This window comes from Pongo abelii, chromosome 16 (assembly GCF_028885655.2).
Source record: "Pongo abelii isolate AG06213 chromosome 16, NHGRI_mPonAbe1-v2.0_pri, whole genome shotgun sequence".
Taxonomy (NCBI): domain Eukaryota; kingdom Metazoa; phylum Chordata; class Mammalia; order Primates; family Hominidae; genus Pongo; species Pongo abelii.
The window spans coordinates 74,198,257-74,213,801 of record NC_072001.2 but is presented as its reverse complement, the minus strand read 5'-3'; the positions used below and the strand labels follow the sequence as shown (position 1 = coordinate 74,213,801).

The 15,545-nt window shown below is 35.8% G+C and overlaps 1 protein-coding gene across 8 annotated transcripts in view; it reads right to left on the bottom strand.

The window, feature by feature from the left end:
• Nucleotides 1-15,545, bottom strand: part of LRRC49 (leucine rich repeat containing 49) — a 153,918-nt gene that overhangs the window by 41,124 nt on the left and 97,249 nt on the right. For all 8 annotated transcript variants that reach the window (XM_063716698.1, XM_054532831.2, XM_009249983.4 and 5 more), the window contains one exon: nt 484-721. In XM_063716698.1, coding sequence (XP_063572768.1) covers nt 484-721 — 238 coding nt within the window. The remainder of the gene's footprint in view (nt 1-483; nt 722-15,545) is intronic.

Below are 15,545 nucleotides of genomic sequence, written 5' to 3'. Positions count from 1 at the left end.
ATCAGTTTCTACAAATGCATACTAAATAATACAATGACACCATAATTGAGGAAGGCTAACTTCTCAAAGTAATTTTAATGAGCTATTAAAATTATTTTCAACATTGTTAGGGGACAACTGTAAAAATTATACAGTAAATATCTATTTCACCATTACCAGGTACAATAGGTGAATACATAAGGCCATGTGGTAAGGTGAATAATTTATAAAGTAGAAATATATAACTTGAATAAAATTATATCAGTCTTTTTCTACTCCACAAAGGATCATTTTTTTCGAGATAAAATTTCAAATGTTAAGATAAAACTTCAAGGCCATTTATGAATACTAATTTAAATCCTAGCTCAAGAAAATCAACACAAAATTTAAATCTTCCTGCCAGATAGAAACTACATAAATACAAGTTAAAACAGGTCTTTGGCCTGAACACACAAGTCATTGACTAAGAATAATTCAAATATACTACTAAAAGGAAATATTTACCAGAGAATTAGGAAACTTAATCTTCAGTTTAGGAAGCACTTGGACGATTTCATCAAATTCTATGAAAGTGAAGGAGACTGTTGTGATCATTCCTGCTGTTTGAACACTCCAATTCCTATCGAGAGATTCCAGTGCTCCTGAGCCATACAGGGAAAGTGTATCCCCGTCCACTTCAACAAGGTATGTGTCTACGACAGATAAACCTTGTAAAGCATTGTTGAGTCCTGAGTCTAGAGGCCTGGAAAACCCAAAGTATAATTTTAAATGAAAGATAACATGCAGAATACCTAACAGTATAATGACCTGTCAGAAAAGCTCTTCACAATTTTATATTCTTTTTTCATTTCAGTAATTAAACCTAGAGTCTTAAAGACTAATTTTCAATAGACTATCTGGCAGTTTTGTATTATTCTAATCATATATTTTAATTTAAAAAGAGGCACATTACGAACAAAAAAGATCACCTCTAAACCCAAATTATTTCTATCCATGAAAGATAACTAATATTCCCTTTAGTTTTAAAACAAGCCGTTTACTACATTATGGTTATCTTTTCATGTCAATACAGATAGGTTTTCCCAATCTATAAACTTTTATGACTAGAAAAAAAGTGCAGTTTACAAATTAGTATTTCTATAGTAAGAACCATACATATAAAAATATGTTTATGAACCAAGTAATAACTGCTAAAAATAGTTTATTTCTCAGAGGTTGTATTAGAGGGTAACTCTAACTTTCTACTTTTGGATACTTCAATGGTTTTTGAAATTTTTAAAGTGTATACTACAGTTATAATCAGTCAAATCAGTGTAGATTTCCTCCTCACTTTGAAATAAGAAATAGTGAAAACGAATCATTATTTATATTATATATACACACACACTATATATATATACATGCTTCTCATACTGCACTGAATTTGGTAATTATTATTTCCAAGGTAGAAGCCACCTTTTTTATATAAGGCTATCTAAATGATAGCTACAGAATAAATGAAATATCTTAATCCAACTCATATTATCTGCTTTGTTAATAGAGACATAACTGTTGGTTTTACCCAACCTCAAAACTTAAAGCATGGTTTTTGTTTCTGCATCTTCCTTCTGGGATTTCTGCTTTCATCCAGAATTTATTTGCCCCTACTAAAATTAGTGTCTCACTCTTACTTGTGCTCCCATGGTCTTTGGTACACTCCTGGAACACACTTCTCATAACTATATTACAATTTTATGCTTACAATTTTGCCTGTTATTCCAGATAGTGAGTGAGGCTAGAGATTATATATTTTTTCATCTTTGGGGACCCAAAATCTAGTACTTAGCTTTTAACAATGTATACTGAATGAATTATTAAAGATCTTCAAACGTTTACAATGATGTTAAGGGATAAAACTAAGAAAGCGCTGCCCTGTTGTTTATCATACTTATTTCAGAGGTAACAGTTAACCTTCTACACATTTTTTTATTCAATAACAAGATGAGTAATAACATCAGTCTACTTTAAGTGAATATGCAACCAAGAAAATACAAAAAGGCTCGATTTCTACCAGACTAGCACTTAAGACAATGATTATTATGTGACAAAAATCAAATATCCAATGAGTAGTAGTACATGAATGGTCTTAGATGATAATCTTAGAAAGGTGAAGGCTGATAATAGGAAAAACTAACTTAACAATTAGTTCCATACATTGTGCTTTGTGTGATACATTGAGTTAGATTATATCTCATTGAGGTTGCTTATATAATCAATACTGGAACAGAACAAAGGACAGCTTCACTGCCACTAAAACAAAGAAGATGAAAAGAGTGCATATTGCTATTACAATACTTGCCACATTGTACTGCAATCACTTGTTGCCTTATCTATCTCTCTTACTAAACACAGTGATCCTTGAGGGCTTGATTTTTGTCACAATTACTATAGTAGATCCAACATCTAGTACAGCTCCTAGCCTATGCTCTGCTCAATACGTATTTCTTGGATGAATTAATGAAGTGGGACAATGATGAAGTTTTTAATGAGTATGTATTATATCTTAAGAAGGATGTTTGAACCATAAGCTATAGTTTCAGTAAAGGGGCAGAATCAGTGATATAGACACAGAATAGGGGTTAGCAAGAAGGTTTACCCACATAGGGATGCCTGATGGCCACAGTAACCAGCAAAAAAGTTTAATGTAAAAATGATGGGGAATCAGAGTTATGTATCAAAAACATCAACAAATCCTTTGGGAAATGATGTTGCTCCACATCATATATTTAAAAGTGTCTTGCCTTTCTTTTTCCACATAATTAAAAGTTTAAGAATATAAGCTCCACAATAAAAAGTCTGTCATCAGAAAGGGAATATTTATTTTGTGTAAAGGGCTTGTCAAGTAAACTCTTCAGGAAATAAGTGACATAATAAACAAGGCTACATTCAGCAAAACAGTGACATGGTTACAAAACAAAGCAGAAGTAATTTCCAATTTATATAGCTATCACATGCCCATTTGGTAAAAACAAATGGCAAGTCTCCTGGGCTGCAGACAGGCTCATCCTTTTCACTAGCACCTAGTAAACAGGCCATATAACACCTAACCCATTTCAGTTATTTTCTGAAGGAAGCTTTTGAGTTTAGCCTTAAACTCTGGCCAATGTTTACAAATTTGCTCCTCTGGGAAAGTGTGTTCTGAGCTCCATTAAAAAATGACTTAGCTTGCCAAACAATGTTTATATTTTGGGGATTGTTCTTCTAGTTTTCCTTGTATCCTTAGCAGATATGGGTACATCTTTTTAGTTATACATACACACATATTAATTAATTAACTAATTAATTCTTTCTTTCTTTCATTCACCTAACATGTCCTGAAAGCCCACTATCTACAAAACACTGTGCTAAGAATTCTGGCACATGCCACTAAATCATCTGTATTGATAAGAACAATCAACATTGAGATCATACAAAGGTTTCTGGATATAGCAAAATTATTGCTCACTTTTACTGGGTGATAGTTTCAGAAATATAGCTGCTCTAATCCTACTCTGCAATCAACCTAATAAACACATGGGATATAATTTCTAAACTAAAATGACCTCAGTATCTCATTAAACAAATAGGTTTTTGTGGAGAACTTATTATGTGTCAGATATTGTGTTAAGCATTGGGGATATAATAATAAATCAAGATATATTTGCCCTCAAAGAGCTCTCAATCTGGATGGGTGGGGTGGAGAGGAAGATGAATATATATATTAAATATAATAAAATGTGCTTATTGTGATATAATGAATATTTAAACCATATGCTAAGGGAACACAGAGAAAGGAATGACTAATTCTTCCAGAGGGGGAAAGTCAAGTTTAAAAAGGAAGGTTGCATTTGAACTGATCCTTGAGAGATAAATAGCAGATTTTTATCAGGAGCAGAAGTTGGGAAAACAGAATGAAGAAGGGCGCAGGAATAACTACTTTAAGTTCAGGGGCACATGTGCAAACCTGACACAGATTTTATTTTGTATGGAAAATAAAACCTGATTATGTATAATATATTTATGTAAGAATAATTTCTTTTTTTAACTCTTAAGTTCAGAGGTATATGTACAGGTTTGTAACATAGGCAAACTGTGTCATGGCGGTTTATTTTACAGATTATTTCATCACCCAGATATTAAGCCTAGTACCCGTTAGTTATTTTTCCTCCTCCTCCCACCTTTTACCATCCAATAGGCCCTGGTGTGTCTTTCCCTTCAGTGTGTTCCTGTATTCTCATCATTTAGCTCCCACTTATAAGTAAGAACATGCGGTATTTGATTTTCTGTTGTGTTAGTTTGCTAACGATAATGGCCTCCAGCTCCATCCATGTCCCTGCAAATAACATGATCTCATTCTTTTTTATGGCTGCATAGTATTCCTTGGTGTATATGTACCACATTTTCTCTCTTTTTTTTTTTTTACACAGTTTCACTCTGTCACCCAGGCTGGAGTGCAGTGGCACAATCTCAGCCCACTGCAACCTCTGCCTCCCGGATTCAAGAGATTCTTGTGTCTCAGCCTCCCGAGTAGCTGGGATTACAGGCACATGCCACCATGCCCAGCTAATTTTTGTATTTTTAGTAGAGACGGGGTTTCACCATGTTGGCCAGGCTGGTCTCGAACTCCTGACCTCAAGTGATCTGCCTGCCTCGGCCTCCCACATTTTCTTTATCCAGTATATCACTGATGGGCATTTAGATCGATTCCACATCTTTGCTATTGTGAATAGTGCTGCAATGAACATATATGTGCATGTGTCTTTATACTAGAGTAATTTATATTCCTTTGGGTATACACTCAATAATGGGATTGCTGGGTTGAACAATATTTCTATGGCTGGAACACTAAAATACAGGGCAGGAACACTGAAACATGGAGGGGAGTAAGAGCTGGAGATGAGCCTGAAAAGTCAGATTTTATCCTGCATGGTTCAGAAGCAGAAAAAGGTTTTTTAATTTAAAAAGTGATGAGATTATATTCAATGCAAGTTTTTAAGCACCTCCAAAGTATCATGCACGGATCAGGTACTGGTGTTAGGGATACAAAGATGAATAAGATATGCTCTCTGCTCTCAAAGACCCACTTCAGACAAATAAGTCAATCAACTTTGTGGAGGACATAGTAGGGAGAGGCGGAATGTAGGGGATGAGTAAGACCATTGCAAAAGTGTCAACTAGACCATATGCTGGCATAACAAAAAATGGTATGGTGTAGTCAAAATGGCAATGGCAAGAAAGTGAGATAGACTTTAGTTCAAATTCCAGATCTGCCATTGGTAACTGATGACTTCTGGGGCAAGCTATTTAATTCTTTGAGTTTCAGTTTCCTTGTATGTAAATTATTATCATAATACATATATTTTCAGAGTTGTTGTGAAGATTAGAAAAAAATATTCTAAGCTATGCCTCATACTTAGCTCAGTACATTTTCATGATTATTATTAATAAAAGAGAACACAGATTTATCAGACATTCAAGAATAAATAAAAGTAGGACTTCGTGGTTGACTGGAGAATGAAGGAAAGGGTGGGATTAAGTGTGAGTCAGATTTCTAGAGTGGGTAACTGGTCATCCGACCCAGTTTCCTACCTCTGTCTAGTCTAAATCTGTACTCTAAGAAAGCTGGTATTCTTCTCTGGAGGATCTGTTTAAAATGTGTTTTCCCATAAAGTCCAACACATTTCCAATTATATTCTCCAACTGAAATATTAATTATATAACAGCAGGCAGAATGACATCAAATATGAATTCTCTTCAAGATTTTTAGTGGTTAATTTAAGTCCAAAGTTTCATCTATTCAACTTGATCTTTACATAAGAATAAGTCAGGAGGCCGGGCACAGTGGCTTATGCCTGTAATCCCAGCACTCTGGGAGGCCGAGGTGGGTGGATCACAAGGTCAGGAGTTAGAGATCAGCCTGGTCAGTATGATGAAACCCCGTCTCTACTAAAAATGCAAAATTAGCTGGGCATGGTGGTGCATGCCTGTAATCCCAGCTATTCAGGAGGCTGAGGCAGGAGAATCGCTTGAACCTGGGAGGCAGAGGTTGCGGTGGGCCGAGATTGCACCATTGTGCTCCAGCCTCAAAAATTCCATCTCAAAAAAAAAAAAAAAAAAAAAGTCACGAAAATATCCTATGCCTTTTCAATAAAGGACCCTAAGAAAAGACAGGGTGACTAGCTCAATGCAATAAAGTAATGACTCTGAAAGCCCAGCTAAATGTAGAACATACTCTTAAATGTCTAGATGAAAAGAGACATTATTTAGGAGGATTATTATTGTTTTCTTAACATTTAGGCTTTTCGTAACAGGCCTGAACAGAAAGACTTAAAATATTTCGGAAGATTCTTTTCCCAGTGAATAAGTGGTGCTGATTCCTATAATAATTTATTTTATGAATTTCTATTACAACATTCATAGGTGTGAAAATTCATTGTATGCATTATATTTTATTATAGTAGTGTTGGCTAAAATACCACAGTGTTCATAGACAGGAAATGACCAAAAATAACCCAGCTTCCCTGCATGAATCCAATGTAAGCAAAAAAAACATTACACCAAGTACTTTCCAATTTCTGCCAGAGAAAAGAAACCTGCAATATGTCATTTTACTGTAGAGCTGTCCCAAGTACAGTGAATAGTGAAATCATTAGTGGGATATAGCAAAGTTTTAGAGAATTTCTTCCCTTTTTGTGTCTATAATTTTTTCATGGAGACTTGTTTCCAAGCATTTAGTTACACACCCATAAGCCAAAGGTTACAGACATTGTAACCCAAGAATTATCCACTTTTTTGGCATTATGAAATACTAAAGACTATAAATATAAATTATTATTAAAAATGGAAAACCCTATGCAGTATTAAAAAATGAATTGAAACACTAGATAAGAAACTTTGCGGCCCTCTGACTAGCTTTGTATGTTCAGAAATAGTTAAATTGTATCATTCAAGGTCCCAAATGATAAAATTTAATTATCTTTTTGAAGACTTACAGAAAATGTAGAAATATAACCTCTAATGTTTAAAATTCTTCACTTTGTACTTTCAGATAAAAATAGCAGATAGACGGCCGGGTGCGGTGGCTCACACCTGTAATCCCAGCACTTTGGGAGGCCGAGGTGGGTGGATCACGAGGTCGGGAGATCGAGACCATCCTGGCTAACACGGTGAAACCCTGTCTCTACTAAAAATACAAAAAATTAGCCGGGCTTGGTGGCGGGCACCTGTAGTCCCAGCTACTCGGGAGGCTGAGGCAGGAGAATGGCGTGAACCCGGGAGGCAGAGGTTGCAGTGAGCCAAGATTGTGCCAATGCACTCCAGCCTGGGGGACAGAGCGTGAGACTCCGTCTCAAAAAAAAATAGCAGATAGACTAAGCACATGTGTTTAAAAGCTCTCCCTCCAAGACCCCATTGAAGAATAGTAAAGTAACGAAAAAGACATAAACCCGCAACAACAACAAGCGCAGTAGGGGAAGACTATTGGCAGCAGGAGATTTCAGAAAATTTCTGGAAGCTAGAAAGAAAAAGTGTTAAGTGATGAAGAAGGATAAAAAAGCGCTGTATTCTCAAATATGCACTGGAAATAAGAAAAAGATGGCAGCCAAATTGCTCAGCGGAACTCTGGAAAGCAACTAACAGTAAGTATGATGGAGGATGGGAATGAGAAGTGAGACTGAACACAGGGGCATTAATCGAAGATCTGTAAAAGGTCTCTCCCACCTACTTCTCTCACTGCCAACAAAAGTCTCACAGAGTGGCATTGCAGTTCAATGAGAAAGGAAAGAACAGTCAATAAATAGCACTAGGGTAACTGATTATTCCTATGGAAGGAGAACCCCTCCCCACCCAAATCAGAACTTAACCTCAAATATAAAAATCAATTACAGGTATAATAAAAATTTAAATAAAAAAGGCCAAATGTTAAACCTTTAGGAAGACAAAATAGGAGAATGTTTTTAAAATCTCAATGTGGTAAAGGACTTGTTTTCCTAAACACAATCTAAGTGGGTAAACCATAAAGGAACAGGTATATATTTTTGTGTCTTCAGTATATAAATGGTATTTAAAGTCAAAGGCATGTACAAGACTGCCTAGGGGGAAAGCAGAGAGTGTGAAGAGAGCCCAGGACCAAAATCCGAAGAACTCTACCATCGAGAGGTTGAGAGGACAGAAATACTTGAAGATATGAGAAAGACACATAACACAAGAAAAAAATCAAAGGCTACTAATAATATGATATAAAATAATAAACTATAAAGAATGGCCCAAAAGCAAATGATGAGTCTAAATTAGATCACGGAGACAGGCTTCAAAAAGAGTAGATTCTAGAAGTCAGAAATGTAGAAACAGCAGTAAATTTCTTTGTTCAATTTTTTAAAAAGGCAATCAGAAACTCCAGAAAAAAACAAACTATATATGAAAGGCATGGCTCAAATATGGGGCAAACTAAAATGTGGCATGGGTTTGGACAACTTTTAAGGTCTAATGAAGAGCGGTCCATTTGAATTTGATGCTATGACTATTCTTAGAGTGGCTTAGGAAGCGGAAAAGGAGACATAATCATAGCTTAATCCTTTACTGTAAAGTAAAAAATTGTTATATTATAGTGACTTAAATACTGTTTACCAGTTTTCAAGTTTTAAGTGCTACCAACTGACAAAATTTTATGATTATAGAACAGATATAAATGACATTAATCTTGAAATTTAAAAGTATAACTCATAGAATAAAGCCAAATTGGAATCCCAAAGAGAGAGCAAAAATGCTAGAGTAGGGAACTGCGAAACACTCCATCCCTCCACAAAAGCAACAAATATGCTAGCAACAAAAAAACCCCAAAAACAAAATCAACTTTTTCAGAAATCTGGAATCTAATAAATTACAAAACCAGGGAAACACTTAATGAAGAAAAGAAAAACTGTTGAATTTCAATAAGAGAGTTCTGAAGCATCTTAACTTACCCTGTTACCATTCCCCACTCCCCAGCTTCGTGGTGGCCTTGAAGTTGAACAGCCCACATTCCTGGTGCAGGTTGCTGGCAACAGAGGAAGCAATGCGGACCATATTCTCAAAAAGTGGTAGTTGTGTGTTTTGACATGTTTGGTGGCTCTCTGAAGGATTAGCTCAAGGGCTTGCCTTTGTATCACTTGCCTTGGAGCTTCCCTAGGGCCGAGGTGGCTTCTAAGTGGCATTTGTTGAAAGTATTTAAAGGCAAAAATGTATTAGCTGCCACTACATTGGACAAGGGATAGTAGCTGCAGCAAGCAACAGACAGACCAAAAAGGCTGAGAAGGAAGAGGCTAGGGAAAGAGATGTCTGGGAGAATAGAGTTTTGAGAAGCTCCTGTGAGTCCAGGGAATCTAAAAGGCCACATATATGTCCAGGGCCAGACACATGTTTGGAAAAGACCTGAGAAGACACTAACCTTAACCCTAACCCTAATCCCTGGCTGATCTTCAGGTTCCACACAAGCAGGAATGAAGGTTAAGGCAGAGTGGTAAACTGCCTAGATAAGCAGTGAAAGAGTGCCTCAAAACAGAACCAATCTATAGAGTCTGGGAGAGGTTTATTTTTTCCTTTTTTCTCCAGGCATTTAAGAAAATCTCTGAAAATCACTAACTGACCACTAAGCTAAAAGAACAGAGATTTCAGTGGGTACACATGATAAATAATATAGTCTTCACAGAAATAATTAGGAAAGTCATTAAACAAATAGAAGGCAACAATCAAAACAAGCAGCAACAACAAACCCTAAGGAGGAGGAATGATCTGATCTCCGGAGTTGTCACATGAATGTCCAGTTTCAACAAAAAATATGATGCATACAAAGAAACAAGAAAGACTAACCCACTCACAGGAAAAAGAGAAATGAACAGAAACTGTCCCTGAGGAAGCCCAGGCATTGGACTTGCTAGACAAAAACTTTTAAGTCAACTATTTTAAATATGCTGAAATAACTAAGGAAAACCAGGAATGATGTCTCACCAAATAAAGAATATCAATAAAGAAATGGAAATTAAAAAGGAATCAAATAGAAATTCTGGAGTTGAAAAGTACAATGACTGAAAAGCTCTCTAGAGGGCTTCAACAGCAGATTTTAGCAGGCAGGAGAAAGAATCAGTAAACTTAGGTCAATTAAATTATGTAGTCTGAGGAGTGAGGTTAAATAAAGAATAAAGATAAATGAACAGAACCAGGAAAACTGTGGGACACTATTCAGCATACCAACATAAACATAATGGGAGTTTCAGAAGCACAGACATGAGAGAAAAAAAAGCAGAAAGAATATTTGAAAAAACAATGGCCAGAAACTTTCCAAATTTGATAAAAGACATAAAACAACATATCCAAGAGGCTCAAGGAATTCTGACTAGGATAAACTCATAGATCCACATCTATGACACATTATAACCAAACTACTGAAAGACAAAAATAAAGAGACAATCTTGAAAGTAGTGAGAGACAAGTGACTCATAATGGACAAGGGATAATCAATAAGAAAAACAGCTGATTTCTCATCAGAAATCATGGAGACCAGAAAGTAGTGGGTGATATATTTAAAGTGCTGAAAGAAAAAAAAAAATCTGTCAACCCAGAATTATATATGGCAAAACTGGACTTCACAAATAAGAGAGAAATTAAGACATTCCCTGATAAACAAAAGCTGAGGGAGTTTATTACTAGTATACCTGACCTACAGGAAATGCTAAAGGAAGTTCTCTGGAAATTAAAGAACATTAGTTGGTAACTTGAAGTCATATGAAGAAATAACACCAAGAAAGGTGATTACACAGGTTCATAATAAAAGCCAGTATTACTGAATTTTTAAGGTGGTAATTCCTCTTTTTAAAATATGATTTAGAAGAAAAATGCATAAAAATAATTATAAATCTATAATGTGCATACAATGTTTAAAGATGTAATTTCTGAAAATAGTAACAGAAAAGGGAGTAGAGCTAAACAGAAGCAAAGTTCTTATATACTATTACAACTAGATTGGTATTAATTCTAACTAGCTAAATTAAAATGTTAATTGTAATCCCCAGAGTAACAACTAAAAAAATAGCTAGAAAATGTATAGTAAAAGGAACAAGAAAGGGATCAAAAATGGTACACTAAGAAAATCAGTTAAATACAAAAGAAGAAAGCAATGAAAGAATTGAGGAACCAAAAAAGGATATACAACAGATAGAAAGCAAGTAACAAAATGGTAGATGTGTGTCCTTCCTTATCAGGACTTCAAAGATTAAACTACCCAAATTAAAAGGCAGAAATTAGCAGAAAGGATTTTCTTTTTTTCAAAATGGAGTCATGCTCTGTCGCCCAGGCTGGAGTGCAATGGCGCAATCTTGGCTCACTGCAACCTCCACCTCCTGGGTTCAAGTGATTCTCCTGCCTCAGCCTCCTGAGTAGCTGGCATTACAGGCATGCACCACCACACTTGGCTAATTTTCATATTTTTAGTAGAGACGGGGTTTCGCCATGTTGGCCAGGCTGGTCTCGAACTCCTGACCTCAGGTTATCCACCCGCCTCAGCCTCCCAAAGTGCTAGGATTACAGGTGTGAACCACCACTCCCAGCCAGGATTTTTTTTTTTAAAGCTCCAAGTATATGCTTTCTACAGGATTAAAAGACACAAATAGGATGAAATGGAAAGAATAGAAACAGATATTCCATGCAAACAGTAACCAAAAGAGAGCCAGAGTAGCTACTAATATTATGTTAAATAGATTTTATATCAAATATTTTTATGAGAGTCACGGAAGAACATTTTATATTGAAAAATTGGTTAATCCATAAGGAAGGTATAACAATTATAAAGGTATATGCACTTAACATCTAAAATATATGAAGCAAAATGGACAAAGTTGAAAGAAGAAACAGTTCTACAATAATAGTTGGAGACTTCAATACCCTACCTTCAATAATGGATAGAACAACCAGACAGAAGATCAGCAAGTAAAGAGGACTTGAAGTACACTATAAAACCAACTAACAGACATATATAGAAAACCCCACCCAACAACAGCAGAATACATATTCTTCTCAAGTACGCATGGAAAATTCTCTGGGATAGACCGTATGTTCAGCCATAAAGCAAGTCTCAATCAATCTAAAAAGATTAAATTCTACAAAATGTCTTCTCTGACCACAATGAACAAATCTGGTAAATTCACAAATTAAACACTGCAGTCTTAAACAACCACTGGAAAAAGAAGAAATCACAAGGGAAATTACAAAAGTATAGCTGATAGAAGTTGCAATGTACAAAGTGGGAAAAATAAAAAGGATAGACTCATCTTGCAAATGCAGACTTGAGGCCTATTGCCTATAGTGGATGAAACAAAAAAAATAGAGATTTAGATACATATTACAAAAGCTACCAATAAAGCAACTATAGATATATAGTTTTGGGAGGAAAAGAGGTGAGGGAGCTGAATCTTCATCTATTTTAGCAAGTAGTGTATCTAAATCTTACAAATTTAAAAAACTGCATAATATACATTTAAAGATTTGGTAGAGAATGAGCCAGTAAAATACCACTTAAAAAAAAGAGAGTAGCCACATACATAAAAGGAAAATCAGGTGAATGAGGAGTTTCAACTATGTCAAATGCTGTAAGGAGGTCAAGTAAAATAAGGACTTACGATTCAAAAAGCCAAACTGAATGCACTGGTTAAGAGTTCCTTGTTTAGACAAAATGCAAGGTATAATAAGTTCTTTTAGAAATATCTCTAAATTTCAGTTCTAGGAGATTTTAAAGGAATCAGATAACTACAAACTAAACTGAAGAAAAATCTACAACCAGTAGAAGTTATAAGTAACTGATTTTGCATTATAATCCCTACCAGTTATATACTATCTATCCCTAAAATTTTATTTTTCTACCTTCATATATAAATATCTTCTGTGGCTACTCAACTTGCTAGTTTTCCGGTCATTAAAAAAAGAATCAAACTAAGAGAATGTAATAGTGTTTCCATGACACTTTAAACATACATTTGTAGAAAGTAAATCTTTTGCCAGAAATTGTGGATCCCTTTCCTAATTATTCATCATTACTCTTTACATCCTCTCCATTGAGTCCCCCACATCACTTCTCCCATCTCTCCCAAACTCTTTCTCTGTGCTCCCTTCTTAAAAGCTAACGACTTTGTGGAACTCCTAATAAAAATTCTGAAACTCTTGGCAGTAAGCATAAGGCACAACAATTTTCACTAACAGATACTTCCTCTTTCTCTTGGAACAGCTTGCTTGTTTTTGAGACCATAAAGACCCTATGATTTCAAATTATTTTAGAGGGTCATAAAATGTTTGGCCATATGCCACTTTAAAAGTTCAAAATGTCACGAAAGTCACGTTAATAGTTTGCAATCCACTGATCAGAGATAGTTTTGCCAGATAAAAGAGTCACTTAATAAAAAAGATACTCTTGCATTTGCTGAAGCTGCCAAAACTAGTAAAACTTAAACAGTGAATAGCCCTGTTACAAGAGAACAGGATGTACGGCCTCTGGTACCATACCTTGTCCTACCATCAGTAACTTCAATATCTACAATGGCTTCAATGGATCTTCTCTCTTCTGGTGACCTTTGCTTTTACTCTTTTCCAACAATCCATTCTGATAACCACAACAATGGCTTCCATATTGCTTAGATTTCATTACTTAAATGTGTTCTACTTCTAAAATATTTAACCTCAAAAACTTACTTTGACCATAAATTCCCACTATTCCAGTTCATTATTAATGCTCTTACTTTATATGCTCCTCATCTGCAACTTTAATTAGACTTACAGTCCCAGAAACAAAATTTTCTTCTAATCTGTTGCAAATCTTCTGGTTTTTAATTCCTTAAAAATCTCACCTAGACTATCTGACCCATCATTTCTATCTTTTCCTTTGTCATCATACTTGAATTTTTTAATTCCTTGCCTTTGATCCCTTGTCTCTTTGTTCTTTTTCAGACATTTAGCTTCTCTTTTGTTATACTTAGCTACTCTGCGATCTTGGAATAAACTCACTCAACCATTCAGGCTAAAGTTGCTATACTTTCATGGTCTCTAACCTCATTTAGTTCCTCAGAATTTTCCTTCAATCTTTCAACATTTTCCCAGTTAGCTCCCTCTGGATATCAAACAAGACCTGTTTCTTTTCTTTTTTTTTTTATTATTATTAAACTTTAAGTTTTAGGGTACATGTGCACAATGTGCAGGTTACATATGTATACATGTGCCATGCCGGTGTGCTGCACCCATTAACTCGTCATTTAGCATTAGGTATATCTCCTAATGCTATCCCTCCCCCCTCCTCCCACCCCACAACAGTCCCCAGAGTGTGATGTTCCCCTTCCTATGTCCATGTGTTCTCATTGTTCAATTCCCACCTATGAGTGAGAACATGCGGTGTTTGGTTTTTTGTCCTTGCGATAGTTTACTGAGAATGATGATTTCCAATTTCATCCATGTCCCTACAAAGGACATTAACTCATCATTTTTTATGGCTGCATAGTATTCCATGGTGTATATATGCCACATTTTCTTAATCCAGTCTATCATTGTTGGACATTTGGGTTGGTTCCAAGTCTCTGCTATTGTGAATAGTGCCGCAATAAACATACGTGTACGTGTGTCTTTATAGCAGCATGATTTATAGTCCTTTGGGTATATACCCAGTAATGGGATGGCTGGGTCAAATGGTATTTCTAGTTCTAGATCCCTGAGGAATCGCCACACTGACTTCCACAATGGTTGAACTAGTTTACAGTCCCACCAACAGTGTAAAAGTGTTCCTATTTCTCCACATCCTCTCCAGCACCTGTTGTTTCCTGACTTTTTAATGATTGCCATTCTAACTGGTGTGAGATGGTATCTCATTATGATTTTGATTTGCATTTCTCTGATGGCCAGTGATGATGAGCATTTTTTCATGTGTCTTTTGGCTGCATAAATGTCTTCTTTTGAGAAGTGTCTGTTCATATCCTTTGCCCACTTTTTGATGGGGTTGTTTGTTTTTCTCTTGTAAATTTGTTGGAATTCATTGTAGATTCTGGATATTAGCCCTCTTCTGAAAGTGACGTTACTATCATAACAATGTTAATTCTTCTGAAATTAATAAGTAAACTTAAATGTGATTTGAACAAGATTCTTACCATTTCTTTTCTATTTAGGTAAACTGATTTTAAAGTTCACATGAGGCTGGGCACAGTGGCTCATGCCTGTAATCCCAGCACTTTGGGAGGTCAAGGCAGGCAAATCACTTGAGCCTAAGAGTTCAAGACCAGCCTGGGCAACATGGCAAAACTCCATCTCTACAAAAAATACAAAAATTAGCTGGACATAGAGGTGTGCACCTATTGTCCCAGCTATTCGGAAGGCTGAGGTGGGAGGACTGTTCAAGCCCGGGAGGTGGAGGTTGCAGTGAGCCGAGATCATGCCACTACACTTCAGCCTGGGAGACAAAATGAGGCCCTGTCTCAATAAATAAATAAATAAATAAATAAATAAAGTTCATATGGAAGAATAGGTGTGTGACAATTGAAACTTGAAAA